The sequence below is a fragment of the Artibeus jamaicensis genome, unplaced genomic scaffold, assembly GCF_021234435.1.
Source record: "Artibeus jamaicensis isolate MK-2021 breed Jamaican fruit bat unplaced genomic scaffold, CSHL_Jam_final contig_2259, whole genome shotgun sequence".
Lineage (NCBI taxonomy): Eukaryota > Metazoa > Chordata > Mammalia > Chiroptera > Phyllostomidae > Artibeus > Artibeus jamaicensis.
In genome coordinates, this window is record NW_026521468.1 from 8,763,251 (window position 1) to 8,787,384 (window position 24,134).

Consider the following 24,134-nt stretch of genomic DNA (forward strand, 5'->3'; position numbering starts at 1 on the left):
AAATGACACGAGAAACTGCAGTGCGGTTCTTCAGGGGCTCTCCTGGCCACCGCCTCCGGCCCCTCAAGGGAAAACCACCCCCTGGCCTGGGTGCTCCCGATGCGTATATTACAGACGCCCAATTGCGGGGGTAGGTGGGGCCGCAGGGAGCTTCCTCAGCGTCGGAGGCAAGGGGCCTCATCCTGCTGTGTCCATGCTCTGCAACTGTTCGTGGGTTGTGCAGACGCGACCCCCCGGTCTCACAGAGGTTTCTGACCTTTGGCAGCTCCTCCAATGTTGTGGGCCTCTCCAGTGAGGTGTAATTTTGTGTCCATGTGACCGGGACACCCAAATACTGGGTCAGATACGCTGTTTCCCTGAGGGTATTCTTGCAGAAGGGTAACATTTAAATTGGTAGATTTCAATAGACTGCCCTCCGTGACGTGGGAGGGCCTCGCCCAATCAGCTGTGGGCCCAAACTGTACGGACAGGGAGCCTCCCAGGAGAGAGAACTCCCCCTCTTCAGACCCACCAACAGGCCGGCTCTCCCTGCCTCATGGTCGCTGAGCTGGAACACCAGCTGCCCGGGTGCCCAGCCTGCCAGCCTGCCCTGCAGAAAGGACTGGCCAGCCTCCACGGCTGTGCCAACCACTTCCTTGAAACAAATCTCTTTATGCATGCACTAATAACTATTTCCACCTCTTGCTGGTTCTGTTTCTCTGGAGAACCCTAACACAGCTAGTCCCCTAGGGCCCACCTGCCCGTGCTTGGGTGAGTTAAACAGACATGGGCCCCTACTAGGTCGGGAGGTCTGGAGGATGTCGAAGCTGGTGCGCCTCTCGCACTAGGGCAGGCCCAGCCCAACCCGTGGTGGCAGCTTCCAGTGCCCAAGGCCTGAGAGGCTGAGCCTCTCCCCAGAAGCTCCATCCCCTCTGCTCGGCAGGGGGCTCCCCTTTACTCCCCACCCCCAGCCTGGCTGCCTGGGAAGCAAGGGCTCTGGGCCATGGGTTACTGGCTGGGCCCGGTGCTTACCCCCAACAGCAAGGACCCTCTGGGGCAGCTGGAGGTGCCCCTCCACCTGTGGTGACAAAGTTAGAAGTTAGGGCACTGGACTGGGGAGAAATTTATTTAACCTAAAAGGTCAGGAAGACAAGCGACAGCATCCGTGGGTCAAATCAGGAATAGGAGACAGTGGCCCCAGTATCCTGGTGACCTTGGAAGTCCAACTGCATGGGGAGCCGTTTCTCAAACGTCCAATGGGGTAAGTAAGGGCTTGTGGGCAGTTGGCCAAGGGGAGCCACAGTCCCCTCTACTCCAGTCAGGGTGCACAGGACCCTCTGGCCCTTCCCACCCAGAGGAAGTCACTCCCATGAGTGGAGGGTGGGGAGGTGGTGGGCATGGGGCAGGGCTCCTTCCTTGGCCAGGGTTTCCGGGAGGGGAGGTCAGGAACCTTTGTGCTCAGGAAGAGTCCAAACCCCAAGCCAGCTGACCCCGGGATGTGAAACACCTTCTGAGCCCCCAGGAGGTAGGTGGTCCTGACTTGGTTTGGGGAGAGAAGAAGAGGGAGACTGAAGTCAGAAGGTCCGTCCCTCTCATGGGCCAGGAGACACTCAGGGAGATTCCCACTGGGAAGTGACGTGCCCCCTCCTTGGCTAGGAGTCTGGCTGACCAAAGTAGGCCAGAGCCAGGGGCAGTGGACCATCACAAGGACACAACACCCTGTGTGGCTTGGGCCTAGAGACACCCACTAGAGACACCTCCAAGCCCAGGAGAGAGAAGGTGGAGGGAACCCTGGTGTATCCGCAAGTGGGACATCTCAGCTCTTCTTGCCCACTGGGGCCCCGCTGCGGGGGAGCAGCTTGGAGTGGCCCGAAGCAGGGGCGTCCAGCTTCACCTTGTTCAGGACAGTCTTCTTGATGGCAGCTGGTGAGACCGTCTCCCGGTCAGCCATGGACTGCAGTTCCCTGGTGGGACAGGGAAAGGGGTTGGGCACAGGGCTCTGCCTGCCCCCCGAGCCTGAGTGTCCGTGTGGGACGAGGGAGACAGGTTCACAACTCCCAGCCCCTCCCAGCACCTGCACTTCTCTGCCAGCTGTCCTCCCCTAGACTGCCGCCTGGCTCGCTCCCACCTTGTTCAGATCGGCTCAGAGCCGCGAAGTCTAGAGCCCCCAGCTCCGAGCCCAGGGCGTGCGTCTGGGCTGTCTCCCCGCTGGCTAGAGCCAGGAAAGCAGCTCTGTGCCCTCGACTCACAGTTACACAGTGGCACTCGGAGGCGCCTGGGGGTCGGGACTGGAAGGAGAGCCCAGGGGGCAAGAAAGATGCCTGTCCACCCTCAGGCCCTGAACTAGGGACAGTGACGCCACCCCTGCTCTGGCTTTGTTATAGCTCTTACGGAGCCAGGGCAGCACAGCGCCTCCTGCTTAATCTTCCTGGCCAGGCCAGGAGGCGGGGGTTATCATCTGGCCCACAGAGGTTCCCCGGCAGGTGATGGTGGGGAGCACCACGAACCCCACCCCGCCGGACCTCAGGGCTCCCCATGCCCCGCCCACTGCCAGGCCAGAGTAAGTGACTAAGCAAGCAGGACTAAGGCCGAGGGCCCCTGTGCACAGGGCCAGGCACCGGGAGCAGGCAGCAGCGGAGGCCCACCATGTCCGGACGCAGGAGGCTTCCACAGCGTTAATGAGCAGAGAGCGGAAGCCCCCACTCTCCAGCACGTGCAAGGCGTGGATGGTGGCCCCTCCAGGAGAGCAGACGTTGTCCTTGAGCTGGCCTGGGTGCTGTTCTGACTCCAGCAGCATCTTGGCAGCCCCCTGCAGACAGAGAGGTGCCGACAGCTCTGAGGGCACCCACCTGTGTCCACAGGGCATTTGACCCCAGCCCCAGCGGCACCCACTGGCCCTCCACTCACCCATCCCTGTGCACCAGGCTTGCTCCCCCACCAGAGGGTCTGGAAACATACTGACCAGCAGGGCTTGGGCCCCGAGGCGGACTGCCAGGCGTCTGGGAAGCCCCATCTTCACGCCCCCGTCAGCCAGGGCATCGAGGGCAGTGAACGCCTGCAGGGAGAAGGGAACTCAGAGGCTGTCTCAGGCTTTTTCTCCTCGGGGCAACGGCTGCTCAGAGCAGGGAGGAGAGTGAAGGATGGACAGATGTGCCCTGAGGCCCTCCCGCCGCAGCCAGCCGCTGCCCGCCATCCCCAGTCCTCACGTAGGCTGGGCCGCTGCCACTGAGGCCCGTGACGGCGTCAATCAGGTCCTCTTCCACCTCCGTGCAGAACCCCACGCTCCCCATGAGCTGCTCCACCAGCCTGCCATCATCCACTTGGGCGTGGGTGCCCATGGCGTACACGGTGGCCCCCTCCCGAACCACGACCGGCGTGTTAGTCATGCAGCGGATGATTTTGGGGGCTGGCTGGAACGCTGTCAGCTTCTGGAGGAGAAACCAGCTGTGTGTCCACCGGGGCTCCACACTCCGCAGGTCGCGTTGGATGGGAGCGTGAGCACCCTTCCCACGGAGCAGCTCCCGAGTCCTCGTGGAGGCAGACCTGAGGCGCCGGGGGGCCGGAGCTCCGAGCCCACTGCAGTGCACACTGCCGTCCCCTCCCCAAGCCGCACAGGCCTGGACCCGCCATACCCACCTTCTCAATGGAGCTGATGGTGACGCCGGCCGCACAGGACACCAGGATGTGCCGGTCCTCGATGTCGGCACCGATCTCGTCCAGGATGAAGGGGATGATGTGGGGCTTCACCGCCAGGAAGAGCACGTCACTGTGCTGCACAGTCTCCTTGTTGTGGGGTGTCAGGTTCACCCCCATTTTCTGCAGGGAGCGACCGGACGGGCTCAGCCTGCCGCCATAGCCGGCTGGCCCTCAGCATCCCTGCCCCACCCAAGCCGAGGGCCGTACTGTGTGCTAGCACGGAGGCTGCTGGGGCCGAGGTATTAGGGGCTCAGCAGGAAAAGAGGCCGTGACACCCCCAACCACCTTTCCCTTCCCTAAGGGCAGAAAGCATCCTGGTCTCGAATGCGTTCCTTTTGCAAAGAGAAAAAAGACAGGGTGTCCGTGCCCCAGCATTGGCCCGCCCCACCTCGGGCTGCAGCCCCTGCCCCCCCACCCTCTGGGTGTGAGCGATGGTCCCCAGCTGGGCGCCTGCCCCACTCCTGCATCCAGAGCCCTAACTCAGCTGTGGCAAACCGAAGCTGCATCGGCCCCAGGGGTGTCTGCCTGGCCCCCAGAATACCCCATTCCGGACCAGCAACCCCTCCCCAGCAGGTGCCCATATGCCAGTGACCAGGTTCGGAGAGCAGAGCTGGGCCTGTGAGGTGCTGTAGCTGAGGCCCCTCCTCTCACTGGGGTGAGGGACTGTTCCATGGTGCCTGGGCCACTACTTCTGGCCCTCCAGGGTCAAGGCTGTCACAACCCACCTCCCACTGTCAGACACCGTGACTGGGCCCTGCGGGGACAGCTGCCCTGTCACCCTTCACCTACCCTGAGTGCCGAAACCGTGGCTAGGTCCATGTCTGGAGAACTGGCCATTATCTTGTGGGCAGCCAGGACACCTGCAGGGAGCAGAGTTCCTCCCTCACCCACGTTCCCAGGAGGACAGTAGCAATCCCACCGCCCAAGGTAAGAGTGACCCCCACCCTTTCCTTCCCCTGGCCACAGAGGAGTAACCGCCCACCCTCTGCTCTGGGTCCCCTCCTGGCCACGGGGCCTACCTGCTGCTGTGAAGCCCTTGGCCAGGGCAAAAGCCAGCTGGCCAGCCCCGATGAAGCCCACGCTCATGGTGTCGCGGGCGCGCCCACACGCTCAGCGCTGGCACTTGCTCTGCCCGAAGCAGCTGCTGGAGGAGACGGGGCAGGATCCGGAGCAACAAGTTAGGAGGGCAGGCCCGGCCTGGCCACTGCATCGAGGGCCCGCGCGCTCCTCACCCCGTCCGCTCTAACTCTCCCCTTGGCTTGGCTCAACAGCCCCGGCCGGGTAACTGCTCTGGTCTCCCACCTGTAAGAGTGTCCCCGATCTGCTCCCGCGTCCCAGACACCGGGAGACCGGAGGAGAGCGCCGGCCTATAGATGGGGTCCCGGAGCCGCCGCTGGTGATGGACCGGCGCCCGGAGGCCCCTCCGGGGGCAAGACCCTCCCGTCCTAGCACCCCACCGCCCGGTGCCGGGGGACGAACGCGCGCCCTCCGCAGCCTGGCAGCACCACCCACTCGCTGGAGCCCGAACCCAGCCCTGGCCGAGTCACCCAGCGCCAGCCGCCCCCCACCCACCGCACGCCGCCTGCCACGCGGCATCGGCGCCCCGCCGGCCCCGCCTCCGAGGCTGCAGCCAATCCACAGTGCGGCCGCCCGGGCGCCGGCCAATCAGAGGCTGCCGGAGACACAAGGGGGGGTTGCATCATCCACTCGCCCAGGCCCACGCCCCTCGCTGGCCCCACCGGGTCTCCCCGGGGCTTCCTGCACTGCAGACCCAGGGACCCCTGCCCCCACCCTCGCACCCCGGATCCACGCCTCCAGAAACCTGTGGCACGTCCAACGCCAGCCATGTCGTCTGACAAAGTCGTGGCATGGGGACTACGACTTCACAGAAGCATGCTCCGGCCAGGTGGACGTGGCATAAGTGCATATACCGTGTTGATTCTGTTCATGCTGACTCTTGGTGTTCTGACATTTACTTTTCTGATAATTTGGAATCTCCTAGAAATGATGGCCATTCTCAGAGCTGATCAACAACTAGGTCAGACTGAGAACTATGCCACCTTGGCCTTTCCCCAAAATAATACCCTCTCTGGGGGCCCAGAGGAGGAAAGGCCCACCATGTCCAGTGAGTCCAAGGGGAAGAATATTTCCTTCCCTGACCCAGGTAAGCAGATGCAGAACAAGTTAACGTCAGGTGGCAGGGAGCCAGAATTACCCAGAGTGCCCCCCCAAGTTAATCCCCTCAAATGAAATAGCCCCTGAATGTCTAAAAGTTGTTAGAGTAACAGCCCCTCCTTTACCTTGAACAGGAATATATATTAATTAGAAGTACACAGGCAAAGAAACAGGAGAAGCTTGTTAGATACTGTAAACTAAGCACGTAGATACAATTACCAAGGAGTTAGAGTCCATGGTACATAGAGAAACATTTTGGACAGAAAGATAGATAGCTAAGTTAGACATCACAAAGGCCTTATAATAAATTTCCTAACCTCTGCTTGGCCTAGCGTACCTTTTGCCCCATGCCAAATTCTAAGACCTTTAATAAACAATAGGACACTCAAACTCTGTACATAGAGCTAGTTCAAATGGTCTGATTAATGGTTCTCCTGGTCAAAACAACTTTTGTTTAACGTAACTGAAACTATGGAAATTCTTGTACTTTTCCTGGTTACCTTTGTAATGATTTTTTTCTGCTTAACTGATCATGCTATACACCTGCAAATGTTAATCACTACCTAAAATGAAAATATAAAAACCTGCATGTGCTTGCCATAAACGGAACAAGAGCTTCACTGTCCTTTGAGGCGTATTGTCATCTGTTACCCAGCGCCGATGCCTTACCCACCTTCGGGAATCTCTGGCCTCTGCTGCGGCTGGACTGCGGGCAAACCTCACCCTGAACGCGCATCCCTTCGGACCTCAGTCCCGGGGCCCTCGTCCCCTGACCGCCCCCCGCCCCAGATCCGGGCGGGGACTGTAGGAGGGCACTGAGGACGTGGGGTGGGTGGGTGGGAGTGAGGTTCTTAAGGACAGGTCCGGGTCAGGGACACCGCATGGGGGCCCCTGTCGTGCGCCGCACAGACACAATGTGTCAGGCTGGCATCCACCGGGGCAAGTCCAGAACTGTTACTGACACGGTCAGGTCTGGAGGACCCTACTGGGCAGAATTTTTTCTTGCTTGCTTTCTGGGTTGAGAGGGGGCGGATGGGGAGGGAGGTTAGAAACATTTTGCCAAACGGAAACATTTAAAATGTATCACTGTGTCTTTTTAGTGTTTGAATTTTTTTTTTCCTCACCAGGAGGCTTGACAACTGGAGGGAGAGCCCAGCCTTCTCAGAGCCGCAGGCACCTGGGGTCTGGGTCGTTCCCTGAGGCCCCTGCCTCTCCCACTTGGGTTTCTTCTCTGCAAAGGTCTCCTCTGGACCAGGCCCCCTTTGAAAGCGGCCTGACACGCCCACCAGGCCTGTTGCCATGTCAACAGGTCTGGGGAAAGTTTGCAGGGAACACGGCTTCCGTCACCTTTCCCCAAGGGACGTTCTCAGGGCTCAGGGGAGCTGAGTGGGGATTTGGTTTGGGATGGTCGGGGTCCCAGTCAGCGGCAGGGTTAAGGCGAAGCAAAAGTCAGTGATCCTTGTGGACGACCCGCCCCCTGGCAGGGGAGGGGCGGAGCGCCCCTGTTCGATCAGTGCCGCACAGTAGAGGGCAGGCTGCCCTGGAACACGTGTGTGCCCCCGAAGCTGAGACTGCCGCCGCCTGAGCCCAGGTACTGATCACGTGTGTGGCAGAGCCCCAGGCCTTCCGGGGGCATCTCTCCTGGCCATTGGTCCTCGCCCTCCCAGGGCGGGGCTGCCCGGGAAGTGGCCTGGCGCAAACCCGAGGCTTCCCCGACTGTCCCTAACTGGGGAACAGAACCCACTGACATTCCAGCAGCAGGGGCAAGTGACCCCCTGGTCCACAGGGAGCGCTGGTGTCCCCAGCGCCTCCCAGGCCCCTCGACAGCCCCGGCCCCTCCCTGCTCTGTCTGCCCTGTGGGCTCCTGGAGTTCTGTGCGGGTGCAGCGCTGGGGTCCAAGGGCCTCTGGACGGCGAGGAAATGGGGAAGTCAGTGCAGATTTCTCGTTCCAGGAGTGTGGCCAGAAAAGGAAGGACAACTGGTGTCCAGGCCCCGCTGCAACCTGGGAAGGGGGTGGCCCGTATGCTCCTTTGTCACCTGGAAATAAATGTACCCCCTAACTGCAACCTCCCCTCAGTGGGTGGGGTCCCTCAGGACACCTCAGGACATGGGCTCCCGCCCCCTGCGGGGATCTGCCTGGCACACCTGCCCCCGGCTACGGCTCCTCGTCTGAGTGCCTTCCTTAGTGGGCAGGGGCCTGATTTGTCTCCCACTCTGCGGGCTGCCAGCTCAGGGCCCTTGGAGCCCGTGCCTGAAACCTGCCTGGGCTCCACTGCCCACGGTGGCTCCGCACCCCTCTGCCCACCACTGTGCTCGGGACCCAGAAACCCCTGTGGGGGGCAGGGGGCGGTGCATGCTGAGCACCACTGGGATTGGGACGCACACGCTTGGCTCCGCCCTTCTGTTCCATGCTCCTCACCGAGGGAGAGGGGGCCACCTGCCCCTTCCTCGGAGGCTGTCCCCTCCCCAGAGTGGCCTGGGGCCCCACGGCTGCTGCCTTCCAGCAGGCGGGGCGGCCCAGGAGATGCCAAGACTGCTCACCAGACCAGGGCGTGAATCAGCGTCAGCATTTATTTCTTGCTCGAGGCCTTGCACCCATCCGTGGGCTGAGGGGCCGCTGGGCTCAGAGGCGGCCAGCAGGCTGCCCCGGGCAGGCCCAGGCTGGGCTCTTGAATGGGAGAAGCTGTCTGGAGCACGGTGGACAATGGCCATCGGGCCCTGAAGGTCAGCACCCAGGCAAACGGACACTTGAGCAGATGGAGGTGCTGGGCCTGCAACCACCAGGGGAGAACCCGGTGCCCAGGCTCTGAACCCCAGTGGCGGCCCCAGGCCAGCCTCGCCCGGGCCGGCAGCAGGCCCTGAGAAGCTGCTGTGTGGGGGCCAGTGGTGGGGGGCTGCCTGGGTGGGGGAGAAGCCCAGCTTCTCCTCAACACGCTCTTGCAGGGCAGCTGGCCTCTGGGGGCCCCTGCAGGCCACCTTCGTCCTCTCCGGCCGCAGAGGCTGCCCTGAGTGGCCACTCCACAGTCCTGGCTCTGCTTCCCACGTCCACGGCTGGTGGGAGGCGTGTGCGCTGAGGTCCTGATTCCGGCTCCTTCTCTCTGAGCTGGCACAGACCCCAGCAGGGCCCTGCTCGGGCGGCTGTCCTTCCAGGGTGCGGGGGCTGCCCCCTGAATGCTGGAGGAGGGCCGGCCCCCACGGCCCCCAACGGCGCAGCTCCGCCCCTCTCCAGGGCCCCCTTCCGCCCCTTTCCTGCACCTCTGGGAGCTGTCCCCTCTTCAACAGTCGGTCACCCAGCCCCAGTGTGGGCTGCAGACACTGACGGACAACCGGGGCCACCTAAATCCAGCCTTGGTGAGCCCATGTGCAAAGTGGGTCACCGCAGCACCTGCCTCTTCCAGCGACCACCGCGGTGCCAGGGAGGGCCAGGGACTGGAGAGACAGACAGAGACAGGGACAGACAGACGGAGAGAGGGGGGCTGGGAGCTGCCGGCAGAGGCCCCTTTGGTGTCCTGCTCAGGGCCTCCGGCCACTCTGTCCCCCAGCCCTCCCCTCCTGAGCTGGGGGCCTCCCCTGGCTTCCTCTCCCAGGCACCTGGCACCTTGCAGAGCAGTGGTGGGCGGGCAGCTGCCCGGGGGGCTACAGGGTGGGCACGAAGCGGATCCTCTGGGAGTAGGCGAGGTCGGCAACGTAGAGGAGCAGGTTGATGTAGGTGAAGGTGGCCACCACCAGCTGGCTGTCCCAGGGGCAGCTGCCCCGAGGGCAGTCGGGGGGCCGCCGGGGCTCGCCGTACTTGGGGTCAAAGCAGAACACCGGCCAGATGACCGCAGCACTGAGGTACAAGAGCACAGCCAGGAAGGTATACACCACCACCACGCGGTCGAAGGGGCAGCCCAGGCCGCCGGTGTGGCCCATCACACTCAGAGCCACCACGGCCACCGTGGCCAGGAAGCACAGGCTGTAGACAGCCACGCACCACTGCGTGGCCACGAAGCGCCCGTAGTGGCTGTCATGGACCAGTGCCCCGAAGATGATGCAGGCCACAAAGGCCTGGACGATCTTGAGGAGGCCAGACACCGTGGCCATGTAGCTGGCCACCTGGCCGGGCCGGGCCCGGGTCAGGGCCACCTCTGCGGCGTAGGCCAGGAAGAGGAGGCCGGCGAAGACGCTGGCGGCCAGGCGGAAGTCCCTGGCCGCACAGCCCGCGGGCTCAGGCGGGCACTGCAGCCTGGTGAAGTACAGCGGGTAGATGACGGCGGCCGTGGCCGACAGCAGTGTGGCCAGCATGGCGAAGGCCGCGGTGAAGTTGCCCCAGGAGAGGCGCAGGCAGCCGTGCAGCTGGGTGAACTCGCAGGCGACCACCAGGGCGGAGAGGGCGAAGCAGAAGCCCCAGGCGGCCATGCAGAAGGTGCCCTGGACGCCCGCAAAGCCGCCGCGGTGGGCCACCAGGCTGAAGGTGGTGCAGCCGAAGGCCAGCTGCAGTGCGCGGGCCGTGCCCACCGGTGAGGCCACTGCGCCCAGGTGCAGGTACCCGCCCCCGGGGGGCTCCAGGGTGCTGCCCATCTGACCGGCCGCTCCCTTGCCTCACACGACACCTGGCGGCCCGGGGTCCTGCCGGGCTGTGGCCCCTGTGTCTCCTTCAGCTGCCCTGTCCGGTGCCGGCAGCCGGCAGTGGCGGAGGCGGTGACGCGGTGACACTGCAGCAGGCGGCCTCTCTGCTGCTGGTGTGGGGAGAGCCAAGGCCCCCCCCCCCCCCCCCCGTGCTATAAATAGGCGGCTGTGATCAGAGGCTGGAACATCTGACCCCTGTGTCCGGGCCAAGCCCCTGCTGGGGTCGTTAACCCCTGGGCTACGGCCCCACCCCCACCACAGCACCTGCAACTGTCTGTCAGGAGCTCCCCAGCCCGAGGGGGCTGGGGGGGCGGGCGGGGGAGCAGAGAGCAGAGCTCCAGAGCTCAACCAGGTTCCTCCCAGTCCCTTCAGCTCCAGCAGCCTCCTGGACTCTTGTTTGAGAAGGGGGAGGGTTGGGGGAGGGGGGTCCCTTCCTGCCCTTCCAGAAGGTGGCTTTGCCCAGACCCAGGTGGTTCCAGGACCCCGTCGTCACCGTGCTTGGGACCCTCGCTCAGCTCTCTTCCTGGAGAGATGGGGGGCAGGGAGGGGGGCTCTGGAGACCCGGTGTCCCCCTTTTCCCACAGGCCCCCACCTGACCTGGGGTGGAGTTTTGGTTATTATTTGGGAGGGGGCATTATGGGGCTTTCTGCTTGTCCCCATACTAGACATGTAAACACCTAGAAAAACTCAACTCCCCACATTCTTTATGCTATAATATTAATAATGGATGAAACGTCTTTAAAAATGACAAATTCCGTCCTGAATGCATGTCCCACCAAGACAGGAGCAGACACAGAGCAGTCCCTGTGGCCCTGTCACTCCGTCCGCCCCCGTGAACACCTCCTTACACGTGTGTACGCCTGAAGACGCGGTCGTGGGCGTTTCCCCACGGTCACCGGGGAACCGCACGTCCACGGAAGCGCTGGGACGCGGCACCACCAACACTCCCCTGGATGCGGGAATCACCGCTGCGTCACCGCCCGCCTTCCCCCTCCCGCTCGCCCGTCTGGGGATGGTGTCGGTTCTGCGGACAGGACAGTCAGTCCCAAGGCACTTCCACGTCGGGCTCCTGCCGAGAACGAATGCGCGGCCTGAGCCGACACTCACACCTGGAAGACTCATGGCCGCACCTCGGTCCTCGCTCAGAACCCCCCCCCCGTCCCGACCCTGAACGCAGGCTGTAGTTCTGTAGTTCCCACCCAGTGTCTGGCGTCTAGTGGGGACTGTGCAGGCGGCTGCTGCCCCTCCCAGTCTCCCCCGCTTCTCTGCTGTCTCCCCCCACTGCTGCTTCGCAGAGTCCACACCCATGGCTTCACAGACTGTCCTTCAGCATGCGCGGCCGGACTGTCTCCTCATGGGTGGGTTCTGGCCAAGTGACCTTCTTGGCCGGAAACCCAGCTGGGGCACAGCGTCTGCTGAGCACATCCACCAGGGGGCGGTGTGACATTGGGATGCCCTAGCACCAGCAGCCCGGCCGTCTGGTTGGGGAGTGTCCCCGATCTACACCCCGGGGGGCCCCAGTGTCTGTGGTCAGCTACTCTGTCAATAGCAACCCCCCCTTTGAAAGGAGAGTCTTGCCATCCAACCTAACGCACCTGTTTGGGATGTTTCCAGAGTAGTCCCGGCCGTGATAAAGCGGGGGCCCCCATGGGTTTTCAGGGGAGCCTGAGCACTGCAGTAACCCTGACGTCCCACCCCAGGGACACCCACCCACTTGCTGTCACCCGGGTCAGGTCACCCGCAGATCCCGCACACCCTCAGGAAGGACCCCCGTGAGCCTCCCTGGACCTCCTGGCCAAACCCCACTGCCCCGGGACACTGTGGCTGGGAAGAGGCCATCTGCTCGGAGCAGCCCCTGTATCTCAGGTGGACACAGTGCCACCACCATCCAGCCCAAGTTCAGAGCTCAGAGAATCCGAACAGCGAACCCAGCCACGCCTCCCAGCCCACAACCCCGGCATGTGCCCCGGCCGGAAATCAAACCAGCGACCCTTTAAAGGTTTGGAGGCTGACGCTCAATCCACTGAGCCACACCAGCCAGGATATGTTGTTCCACTTTCTAATGCATTCATTGGTTGATCCGTGCATGTGCCCTGACCCGGGATCAAACCCACAACCTTGGCGCATCAGGACAACACTCTGACCCACTGGGTACCTGGCCTGGGTGGCTTTTCTGTAGTGTTTCCCAACTTTTCTGAGATGAATGAACAGCTGTTACTTTCTAAAGTAGAAAAAAGAATAATTTTTAAAATGAACAAAGTATGTCTTACTACCATTAAAAATGGCTAGGTTTAGCCCTGGATGGTGTAGCTCAGTGGATTGAGTGCAGGCCTGTGAAGCAAAGGGTCACAGGCTGGATTCCCAGTCAGGGAACATGCCTTGGTTTTAGGCCAGGTCCCCGGTAGGGGGCGTGAGAGAGAGGCAACCACACACTGATGTTTCTCTCCCACTTTCTTTTGCTCTTCTGGGCAGAACCTCCCCTGACGAGTGGGTGGCGGGACTCCGCGGGCTGCTGGGGCAGCAGCTGCGGCTCAGACGGGGCTGGTGCTGGGCGGGGCTTGTGCAGACGTCCCTGCGCTGGGACCTGAGTGCCTGCCGGTTCTCTCAGTATCCGTCTGGCCTCGTGGGCTGGGGCAGGGAGACCACGGAGGCAAGGCGCCCTTGTCAGTGGTCAGGTCAAGGTCCTGCTCTCAACACGAGTCACGGCGATGTGACCTTAGTCACCTGGCTGAGGCGGTTCCCCGGTGTCCCCTCTGCAGGACACCTCCCCTTTTGCACGCTGTCCTCTCCCTGAGCCCACACTGGCAGGGGGACCCCTTGCCTTGACAGGAGGGAATCTACAAACATTATTTGGAATTCTCTAAGAGATTGGTCTTTTCTCCTCTGTATATTCAATTATTTTTTATATCAGTACAGACTCAGACCCATTTATTTTATTTTTTAATTAAATTAAATAAAACCCCCCCCCCCCCACCAACAAAGAAACCAACACAACCACAAAAATTTAATTTAACCCCGACAAAACACCCCCTTTTTAGGCCCATTTATTTTATACTTTGGGTTAAAACCCAAAACTACTTTTTTCGTTGTTCTGTTGCTGAGAGCCTCCCAGCCTTGGCCCCTCCAGGGTCCCCGTGTCCTCACGCACACCCTGCCGTGTAGCGGGCCACCGTGCGTTTGCACCTCCTGAGTTGAGGGCGCTCCTGTTCCGGGCCCGGCCCCCCGATGAGGGGACAGCAGCAGCAGCCACGGTCTGGGGGCTGGGGGTGCATCTTGCTATGGGGCGTCCTTTCCCAAGCTCTAACAAGCCTCTGTGTAAACAAATACTGTTATCGGAAAAGTGTTTGCCCTGGCTGGTGTGGCTCAGCCGACTGACTGAGCGCTGGCCTGGGGGAGAAAAAGGGTCACCAGTTCGATTCCCAGTCAGGGCACATGCCTGGGCTGCGGGCTGGGTCCCCAGTAGGGGCCATATGAGAGGCAACCACACACTGATGTTTCTCTCCCTCTCTTTCTTCCTCCCTTCCCCTCTCTCTAAAAATAAATAAATAAAGGGGGGTGGGCTTGGACGGGAGTAAAAGACAGAATACTGTAGTTGAAAAATAAATAAAGAAAGTCTTTTACAAATGTTAAAACGATTTTTGTAAAATGGCCTGCAGAAGTCAGTAAAACACGTATGTCAAAGTTTACCGAAATCTCTGGGTTTTCTGCTCCTTACTTCTCTCCATGGCTTTAAAACTGCTAGGAGCGTGTTACTATCTTTTTCTTCCTACTTCTTCCAACGAACGTTTTGCCCCCCAACAGACGCCCCTGCTGTGTGTGCGGAGTGCCTGGCCCCAGAGACACACAAGTCCCTGCGTTTCTGGAGCGACCCAGACGCTGAAGCCCACAGTTACAGCAGCGTGCACAGTGGGAGGAGTGTGCTGTGTGGAGAAAGGAAGCAACGGGTGAGAGAGGGAGCTGGGGGCCGCCTCGGGGGTGCGATTGGGCCCAGGTGTCCGTGCAGAAGGAGAGGCAGGAGCTCCGTGGACACCAGAGGCCCGGGTGGGCCGCGTTCGGGAGGGAGGGGCCCTGGGCAGGACCTGGAGGTCAGGGCCACTGCGCCGGCAGAGGGAACGGGGCGGAGAGGTGGCCACGTGTTTGCCCTGCCTGGACATTGGGATCCCCGGAGTTCTTTAAGCACAGAGTTGAACTCTGAGATCGGGGCTGACGCTGAGGGCAAGTTCCAGGCCTCAGGTCCCAGGGCAGCAAAGGTCATGCTCCCGCTGACAATGGTGAAGCAGCCCGTGGGTTTGGGGTGAGTGCCTGAGCAGTTTTTAAATGGGTCTGATTTTTTTTTTCTTTTATGGTTGCCTCTCGTGTGTCCCCTGCTGAGAACTGGCCTGCAACCCAGGCATGGTGCCCTGACTGGGAATCGAACTGCTGGTTCGCAGGCCCGTGCTCAATCCACTGAGCTACACCAGCCAGGGCGAAATGGGTCCGATTTTTTAGAGCAATTTTAGGTCTATGGAAGCATTGAGCAGAATGTACAAGGATTTCCCATCCACCCCTCCCACCCTCAGCCTCCCCCACCACCAACATTCCCACCAGGTGGTGCACTGGTGACAATTCCCGCACCGACCGCACCGACAGTCACACGTCGCCGTCACCCAGAGTCCACCAGGGGCGTTCGGTTCGCTCTGGTGTCGAGCACCCCGTGGGTTTGGACGAACAGGCAAACAGCCGTGCCCACCGCCACAGCCGCACACACACAGCGGTGTCCTGCCCCGGACGTCCTTCCTCTGCGTCTGCTCTCCAGCCCCCGCCCCCGCCCCCACACCCCCTGGTCTCTGCTGACACAGTGTTGCCTTTTCCCAGAGGCCCGGCTGCTTCCAGCCAGTCCGAGCGCCTCAGGTTCCTCCCTGCACGGTGGGACAGCTCACCTCTTCCTGGTGCCGAGCCACACACCACCGTCTGGAAGGGCCACCATTTGTTTACTTGGTCACCTACGCAGGGACACCTTGGTGGCTTCTGTCCTGCGCACCTTTGTTCTTACAGGAACCGCGTGACCGGACCGTATCAGGCGGCAGCGGCTCTACGAAGGCCAAGATGGCAGCTCTGCCCGCCAGGCTGGCACCGCGCAGGCGCCGAAGCTTCACGGCACCTGGCGTTCCCGAGCATCCGGGCACCTTCTGTCACCGGCCCCCAGGGAAGCGCCACGTGGACTGACCACGGAGCTGAGGTGGCCACGCCTCTCCCTTCTTTTCGGGGCCACAGGGACAAAGGGTTTGTTCACTTGGTGCAACCCCACGGGGCCTAACCCACAGGTGTCGGCTGCGATGGGCCCTGGAGCCCCACCTCTGAGGAGGTGGGACGGCTGTGCGGCCCCAGGGGTCCTCGACCTCCTGGCTGCCGTGCCGCCTTTTCTGCGGGAAGGGCTGGGTCTGGGCTGCGGCCCCCCGTGCCCCCCGCTCTGCCTGTGTGTGGCAGGCCCTTCACTCAGGATGCCTCCCCAGGTAAGTGGCAGTGGGAGCCCTCTCGGGTCCAGCCAGCCCCCGTCCTGCTGGGAGCCCATCACCCTGTGGGACTCTCTGATGCCATCTGGGAAGCCTGAGGGGGGCTGCTCCCCCAAGCCAGCAGCTACCTCCAGGGACCCCTCCTTTCTTCTCCCGCCTTTGGCCACCCCATCGCTGACCTCGCTGTCTCCCACTGGGGCTCTGGGGGTCCCCCAGGGGACCAGGGAGGAGAGCACAGATGGGCCACTGAGCTCCACCCGGAGCAGCCAGTGCCGATAAGGGCCCCAGGTGCGTGGGGTAGCGGCCCAGGCTGCCCTCACAGGTGTGGGCCGAGGCCAGGAGTGGAGCCCACCTCCATCCCTTACAACCCACCGTGGAGCCTCTCTGGGCCTCAGTTTATTGGTCTGTATATTGAGGTTTGTGATAAAATCTACCTGTAGGGCAGCTGGGGGAATGGATGCCACTTAAGGTGCTCAGTGCAGGGAGCGCTTGGGAAGCCCCACCCGAGGGAGCGGAGACACAGTCTCGCCCCTGGGGGCTCTCGCAGGGACACCCTTCCCAGTGCCCAGCGTGCTGGGCAGTGCCAGCACGGCTCTCCTAGGCCCCAGGCACCAGAAGAAGTGACTGTGGTTTGTGAAGAGTGTGCATACGTGTGTGTGTATGTGTGCATGTCTTTGGAGGACTGGGTCCTCTGGGACCCCCCACAGGAGAGCTGGCACTTCTGTTCTGGGGGGCGGGGCCAGGGGCTGGACTAGGGGGACTTCTCACCCTCAGACCCGCTGCCTTCAGGTCGTGAGCTTAGCACAGGCGTGGCTGAGTTGAAGCAAAGCTGTGGCTGAGAAGGGGGTGTTTTTCTGGAGTGACAATGACATTGTGCTCAGAGATCGCCAGTGGTGACAGGACTCCGCGTGTGCAAACGCCGAGCCAGCACCCTGAAACTGGGCGGTGGACGCCTGTGTGGGCCACCTGGGCGGCAGGATGAACAGACCACAAGCTGCTGTCCCTGATTCCAGGTCTCTCTGCCCGGCATTGGCTGAACGAGTGAACCGACCGGGCGGGGGGTGGGGGGCCAGTCCTCCTGAGGGAGGGTCCGGAATGGGACATGAGGTGGGTGTGGGCTCCTGATCCTCCCTCCCTCTGCCGTTGGCCAGGGTTGGGGGGAGGCCAGGGGTGGGGGAGGGTGCAAGGCTGGCCCACTCCGATGAAATAAACACGTTTGCAGGGAGAAGTTCTTTTGTCGTCTTGATTTTCATTATTTAAAAATATATGTTACAAAACAATATCATTCGTCATATATTTCTTGCTTATTTTCCTTTAAAAAATTAAAGTAATAAAAGAGTCACTTTATAAAATAATATGAGAGGGCAGGAGAGGCCAGGGCTGGCTGGGGGCTGGGGTGCGGGGTGCTGAGGAATCCAGTGCTCTGGCTCCCCGCTGCGGGCTGCAGGCGGGCGAGGCTGGCGGGGGGGGGGGGTCCCCGAGGCCGCTGCCTGCGGCTAGGCCTCTTGTCAGAGGTGGTGGAGGGGCAGTGAAGGCTGCTGGGGGCGGGCATCCAGACCGGGCGTGGGCGCTGCCAGCCCGGGCTGGGCCATCCCAGGAGGACAGGAGGGTGGCGGGCGGCCTAGCTCCCGCTGCTCAGCATCCCAAGTAGCCTGCCCGGCTCCAGGCCCTGCTGCTGCGCCACGGTGTGCACGTCGAAGCCCAGGTGCAGGAGGAACTGGGCCACACTCATCTCCTGCCCCGTGAAATGATCCCGGATGGTGGGGCAAGACGGGTTGCAGTGCGGCCAGGAGCAGCTGTCCACCAGGTGGACCGGGCAGCCCTTCAGAGGGGCCTTGCTGGCCTTGTGGCTGTCCTGGAGGCTTCTGTCCCAGCAGTGGAGGGCCCGCGGCAGCGAGGTCCCCTTCACCTGGATATCCGTCCAGTGGCTGTGGGTGGAAACCCGGCAGGGGTCACTAGGCTGTGGCCAGAGTGGGCGACCGTAGCTGCCACCGCACCCTGGACACACAGCGGGTTGTCTGCATGGCTTTGGCAGCCCTGGAAGGAAGCCGGGAGGGAGGGGAGAGGGCGCACTGACCTGTTGAGGATGATCTCGTGGGAGAGGCAGGCAGGGGCGAAGCTGGCCCTGTGCAGAGACACCGGCTGGTGAGCGGCCCCGCCCCTCCTGCCCCTTCCCCACCCTGTGCCCCCACCCCTGGAGCCTGTCCTCCCCTTCTCCCTGCCAGCTGCTCCTCACCCACGCCTTGTCTCCACCCGTGTGCCCCCTGCTAACCCTGGTCCCTTCCTGCCTCCATGTCCTGCTTGGTGTCTGGCTGTGGGGGGCCATGTCGGACAGGCAAGCACCGCGCCATCTTAAAACAGGCTTAATTTTATTAAAAAGTTTTATGCGCACAGTAAAATCGAGGGGTGGCCCAGAGTTCCGGTTGGCCCCTCTTCCTCAGTCCCACTCTCAACACCCCACCAGGTGGCCCACTGGGGACAGTTCGTGACCTACAGCCCCCCTAAGCGGAGACTGGCCTCTCTCACTGAGTGACGTGCCCCTCGGGGCCCCCACACCTGTTCACACCCAGACACAGCCCATGTCTCCCCAGGGCCGGGACGTCCCAGGGTGGGCCCGCACCAGAGGCAGGTCTGGGCCCCTCAGGACCCCATTTCACAGCCTGGCAGTTCCCCGCCACGGGAGGGGCTGCACTCACGACACGTCCTTGAGCGTGTGCCGCAGCTCCCGGCCCACGTTCTGGATGTACAGCCACTGGCCCTCCTGCACCGGCTGCCCCGTGAGGTGCACGTTGTCCACGGTCAGCTGGGCCTCGTCAAACAGCCACTGCACCACGAACACCGGGCCTGGGGGCACCGCTCAGCTGGGCTCGCCTGGTGGTCGTTGCCCCCACCCCCTCCCCGGGCTCACTCAGGGTCTCCCAGTCCGGGCCAGCTGGCCACCCTTCCTTGAATGTGGGTGCCTTGTTAAGCCCACCCACCTCACCACCACCTTAGCCTGCCTCCCAGGGACTTGTTTCAACCAAGATTTGGTAATGATGATGTCTCTTGGCCCGGGATCTTACTGCTCCCCAGCACGTGGGTGTGTGTGTGGGGGGGAAGCCGGGGTCCTGCTGCCCAGCAGCAGCTTTGGGGGTTGGCTCCCCCAGCCAGCTCCTCACCGAGAGAGTGGGCAGGCAATCCCTGCGCCCCCCACTCTGCCCTCCAGCCCCCTCCTAGTCTGCCCCGGACCAAGCAGACTCAGTGCTAAGGCCAGGAGAGTCCCAGGGAAACGGGACACGTCTGTCTCTCTGCTGCAGGTCTGGCCAGTGGCCTGAGCCTGGCCTCTGGGGGCGGGACTCCAGGCTGGAGGCACAGGCCCCGCCCCCGCCTGTCCCGCGGGCGCCCCCTGCTGACACACTCACAGCGCAGCGTCGGGTAGATCTTGTAGCCAAAGAAGCAGTTCCACTCCTCGCCCTCCTTGAACTGGCGCCGGCAGCGCTCCGGGACCAAGCCGTTCCAGTACCTGGGCCGCACGCACAGCTCAGGTCGTCCGGGGCCCCACCCCCGCTCCTCCTCCCACAGATGGACGCCACCAGAGCCCAGCCCCCTCCAGGGCACCTGATGCCTCTGCGGATGGCCTCCGTGGGTGCGCAGGTGAGGATGTCCATGCAGCCTGTGCGGCGGTACTGCTTGTTGTCCAGGAACCAACCCGAGTCGGCCAGGCCCCGCACCTGGATGGCCGGGTAGCCCAGCTCCTGCAGCTGCTCAGCCACGCGGTCCACGTTCAGCAGCACCCCGATGCCCCCCGCGCTGCGGGGGAGGAGAGCGTTCAGCCCCCAGAGCCTGCAGAGCTGAGCCCCTGCCCCAAGGAGGGTTCTGGTGCACTGGGGTCCTGGAGGCGGACCCAGCACTGGGTCCAGGTGACGTGCTCCCTCCCGAACCTCCCTCCCCTCCTCTCTCCCTCTGCCTCAGTTTCCTAGTCTGACCATAAAGACGCACTCTGTGGCCTCAGCCCTTCCTCTGTCCCCCCAGATGTCCCCAGGGCCCCGTGCATGCCTGCTGGGACACCGTGACTAAGACCCCAGCCTCCCAGGACCTGTGGCTTTGGAGAAGGCACGCTGGTCTGCAGCTACCTGCTAACCGCCTGCCTAGGTCCCCAGGCCTGAGGGCCTCTTTCACAACTGCAGCACCCAGTATGGAAGCACCTTCCAGACAGTGAAGCTGGGCCCCCCCCCCCAGGCCCTGGCCCAGCCCACCTGCTGCCTGCCAGCAGCAGCACCTTGGCCCCGCTCAGCCCCTTGCCCAGCAGCTCTCGCACCACCTCCTGGATGATGAGGGTGCCCATGAAGGCGTATCCATCTGCACGGAGAAGGGGGCGGCTTCAGGAGGCAGCCTGGACCCAGGGCCAGGCCTCCTGTTCCAGGTTGGAAGGAGAAGGGGTCCCTCCTGGCTGGGGGCTGGGGAGACTAAAGGGAGGTGGGCCAGGCACTCATGGCCATACTGGGGGCCCCTCCCATGGGACAGCAGCAGTGGGGACCCCCATGGAGGCCAGGCCAGCCCGGACAGCACGGCCCTGGGACAGGCTGGTGTCAGGGTCAGAGGGAGTCACGAGGCTGAAGGTCTGAGCCTCCCAGTCTGGTCTGGGGAGGGGGAACGGGGTGGGGGCGGGCGGGGCACTCACTCTTGTCGGACTTGGGCGAAGCCCCACTCCAGACGTCGCTGGAGCAGTAGGGGATGAAGCTGCAACACAGGGACAGTGAGCCCACCCTGCCCCTCCACAGCCTCAGCCCAGGGAAGGCCGCTCCCCAGGAAGGCCCCGCCAGTTCCCTCTTACACCATGTTGGCATTCCACCAGTGCGGGTTTTCCTCTGGCTGGGAGGACAGGATCCCCGTGCCTGCACCGGGGGAGAACAGAGGCAGTGGGTCCTTCTGGTGGAAGGGGGCTGTGTGCAGGGGTGGGGACTGCAGGAAGGGCTGGGATGTGGGGGTGTCCTGCGGGGCCTCTAAAAGGTGGTTGCTGTGCTGCCTGGAGCCAAGGTGGTTGGGGAAGTGGAAAATAGACGAAGTCATCACGGCCAGAGGGACCAGCCAGGATGTGACCCCTGGATGTGGCCCTGGATCGCCCCTGCCCTCCACCTGCTGCTTTGACCTAGGGATGACCCGTGTCCCTGAGCCGCACACAAGTCAGCCCCGGCAGGTAACCTGTGACTAAGAAATCAGGGCGAGCGTGAGGGTGCCCAGAGCTTAGGAAGTTCAGAGAGGGGCGGGGCAGGGCCTTTCTGGGGTTCCGGCGAGCGGAGCCAGGACTTCCAGTTGTGAACCCCGGGAGGCCCACCCCTCCCCTCCGCCCAGGTGCCTCCGGCCGCCCGCTCCCTGCCGACCTGTGCGGGTGCTCGGCCAGTCGCTGGAGCTCATGAGGCGCCTCATGGTGTTGTAGCGGGAGTCGCAGTTCTCCCGGTTGAAGCAGTACCAGCCGCCTGCGGGCACAGCCACCGCTCAGGGCTTGCGCGCCCAGGGGCCCCGCCCGCCCCCGCCCCGGCCCCTGGGACGCACCTTCCAGGAAGAGGAGCCACCGCCGACTGCCCTTGGATTCTTTCAGGTAGTAGCTGCAAAGGAGCGCGGGCGGGCGGTGAGCTGTGCGCCGGGCCCGGCGCCGGGCAGGAAAGGGTCATTCCACCTGTCGCCGGGCCCGCGCCGGCCGCATGGGGGCGCCCGCGGCCATGTCCCCGCCGCACGCAAGGGTGGCCGGTGGCGGCCAGGCCCGCGAGGTGGCGCTCGCGGGGCGGGGACCCGCCGCGAGGGGCTGTGTGGTCCGTGGAAAATCCCCACGGCCCGCCCCGCGCGAGACGGGATGTAACCTCGGCGCCGGCGGCCGGGCAGGGGGGCGGGAGCCTTCTCTGGGACTCGAGATCCTCCTGGGACGCACAGTGGCGCTTGGAAAGCGCAAGCGACCCCGCCGGAGCAGTGTGCGCGGCGCGGGCGCCCGGGACGCGCCGGCGGGCGCGAAGGGGCGCGGGCGCCACCGAGGCGGGTCGCCGCCTTCCTGCCGAGGCCCGACCTAACACCCGGCCCCTCGGGCTGCCGCCCGGCTGAGCGTGTGGGCTCCGCGCGCTCCTCCCCAGCCCTCAGCCTCGCGTCCTGCCTTGATCTATTTTGGGGATGGGGAGGGGTGAATGCCGCTCTCCAGTCCTTCTTCCCCACCTGCGCCCCCTCCCCGGCCCTCGGCCCGCTGGGGCCCCCGGCCGCCGGGGCAGCAGCAGGGAGCCGACCTTAGCAGGGCTGGGGTGGGGGTGGGGGTACGGCAGGGCTCTCCCCGCCCCGCCGCGTCGCCTACTCCTGTTGGAGCCAGGGCCACCCGAGGACCGCCATCTCCCTACCCAGGGACCGAAGGACACGAGCAGAGGGTCTGGGCACCGGTGGCCGAGAGGTCAGTGCCCGGGCTGGACGGGGACCAGCGCTTCCAGCGCTGCCCCAGCCCCGGCGCGGGGAGTCGGGGCGCCTGCTCTGCGCCGAGCGCAGCGGCTCCAGGAGCCCGACGGGAGCCTCTCCCCTGGGGGCGGGAGCCGCCACGGCCAGTCGGGAGGGTCCGGCACGAAGACTCCCTGCATCGGGACCGGGGACGGGACTCGGAGGCGACCTCGCAGCCCCGCTGCGGAGCCCGGCGGGGGCCCCCGGCAGGGGCGCACCGCTCGGTCGGGGGGGCGGGCGCGGCCTTACCCGGCGGGGCTGCCGTCATTGCAAGTCACCGACGTGTTGAGCAGAAGGTGCAGATGCAGCTCCTCGTCGAGCTGCTGCGCGGAGCAGGGGTACAGGGACTGCGCCAGGCTCTTGACCTGCGCCATGAAGCTGTCCATGTTGCCCTCCACGGCCGTGAAGTCCAGCGGGAAGCTCTCCACCGGCGGTCCGGCCGCGGGCGCTGCCTCGGCCCGCTGCGGGGACGGCTGCGGGGGCGGCTGCGGGGCCGGCTGCTGGCTGCGGCGCCGCCAGGTCTTCCTGCCCTCGCTGCCCCCGGCCCAGTGCAGCAGGCTCAGCAGCAGCAGCACGCGCACCCCTCGGCCCATGGCCGCGCCGATCCGGCCGGCGGCCACCTGCGGAGAGCGGACGGCCGTGAGGCGGCGGCGGCGGTGGGGGCGCCGGGCCGGGGGCGTCGGGGCTGAGGGGCGCGGGCCGCGCCTGCTGGCTCGCCCGGCTGCCGGCGCTGGGCCCAGCCCAGGAGGCCCGGGAGGTCGGCGTCGAGGCTCCGGGGTTTAGGCGCCGTGGCCGGGGCAGCTCGGGCTGCGCGCGCGGCCGGCCGAGGGCAGCGCAGGGTCTGGGTGCGCTGGCTCCCGCCCGCGCCAATGAGCGGCGGGGGCCGAGCCTGGGCGTAGTTTGCGGGGGCCGCGGCGGCCCGGGTGCCCGCGCGTTAGATGTGCCGCCGCCGCCGCCCGGGCTCGGCGGAGGGGGAGGGGACCGCGCTCGCTCTTTTCTTGGCGGAGGCATCGCCTTTTCTTCCCAAACCGCAAGCCTGACAGAGGGGCCTGGACTACCCCGGCGCGGCCGCCGGAGGCGCTCCCGGCCCGGCTCCGTGGGGGGCAGCGCGGCCCGCGGCCCCGGCGGCTCCAATCGCCGCGGCCAGACGGGCGCCGCTGCCCCCGCCCCCGGGACAGCTGGAAGGGGGTGCGGCGAGGGCGGCGGCGGGGAAGGAGCGGGGCTTTTCCGAGTTGGGGGCACTCCGCCCGCCGCTCGGCGTCCGGGCCCGACGGGCCGGGGGCGCAGGGTGGGCGCGCTCACCTGAGCCGCCCTTCACCCCCGCTGCCCAGGCCCGGGGTGTAGCTGCCAGGCGCCCCGGGACCCCGGTGCACACCCCTCCTCGAGCGGGCCCGGAAAACCCCGCTCACCGCGGCCCCGCTGCCCGGGCTTCTCGGCGTCGCTCGTCGCGCACCACCAGCCCGCCGTGCGCCCGGCTCGGCTGCCTCGCTGTCTAGCGCTGGCGCAGCGCCTCCCAGGACTTTTATCCTGCGGGGCCCCCGGGATCAAAGCGACGGCGGACCTAGGGCTCCGCGTCTAGGGGCCTCCGCGTCTGCTGAGCACCCGGGGCCTCCTGGAGCAGCGGACAGGTGTGGCCCGAGGCCCGGGCGCCGTAGGCAACGGTGCAGGAGGGACCGGGCGCCCCTAGGCAGAGCCGAGGAGGATTTGCGGGGCCCCGTGCCTGGCGGGACAGATTCT

General features: G+C 64.3%; 3 protein-coding genes across 4 annotated transcripts; all 3 read right to left on the reverse strand.

Moving 5' to 3' along the window:
- Window positions 1-1,087: 1,087 nt before the first annotated feature.
- On the reverse strand, window positions 1,088-5,272 carry PYCR1 (pyrroline-5-carboxylate reductase 1). 2 transcript variants are annotated; one of them, XM_053661379.1, is made up of 8 exons: window positions 4,978-5,272; window positions 4,695-4,816; window positions 4,465-4,535; window positions 3,616-3,795; window positions 3,186-3,407; window positions 2,942-3,034; window positions 2,625-2,788; window positions 1,088-1,943 (listed from the first exon to the last, which is right to left on the reverse strand). In XM_053661379.1, the coding sequence occupies exons 2-8, from the start codon at window positions 4,759-4,761 to the stop codon at window positions 1,796-1,798; spliced, it is 945 nt and encodes a 314-aa protein (XP_053517354.1). In that variant the 5' UTR covers window positions 4,762-4,816; window positions 4,978-5,272; the 3' UTR covers window positions 1,088-1,795. The 2 variants fall into 2 exon arrangements, with proteins under 2 accessions (XP_053517354.1, XP_053517355.1); XM_053661380.1 differs by having other exon boundaries at window positions 4,695-4,819.
- A 3,131-nt stretch (window positions 5,273-8,403) lies between these two features.
- MYADML2 (myeloid associated differentiation marker like 2) lies at window positions 8,404-10,564 on the reverse strand. The gene has a single exon (XM_037157675.2). It carries the CDS (start codon window positions 10,408-10,410, stop codon window positions 9,487-9,489), a length of 924 nt encoding a protein of 307 aa, XP_037013570.2. The 5' UTR covers window positions 10,411-10,564; the 3' UTR covers window positions 8,404-9,486.
- A 6,613-nt stretch (window positions 10,565-17,177) lies between these two features.
- On the reverse strand, window positions 17,178-23,882 carry NOTUM (notum, palmitoleoyl-protein carboxylesterase). Its single transcript, XM_037158048.2, has 12 exons — window positions 23,807-23,882; window positions 22,647-23,017; window positions 21,483-21,535; window positions 21,311-21,406; window positions 20,764-20,824; window positions 20,611-20,669; window positions 20,186-20,288; window positions 19,548-19,739; window positions 19,352-19,452; window positions 18,647-18,794; window positions 18,028-18,075; window positions 17,178-17,878 (listed from the first exon to the last, which is right to left on the reverse strand). The coding sequence occupies exons 2-12, from the start codon at window positions 22,988-22,990 to the stop codon at window positions 17,572-17,574; spliced, it is 1,512 nt and encodes a 503-aa protein (XP_037013943.1). The 5' UTR covers window positions 22,991-23,017; window positions 23,807-23,882; the 3' UTR covers window positions 17,178-17,571.
- Between the last annotated feature and the right edge of the window lie 252 nt (window positions 23,883-24,134).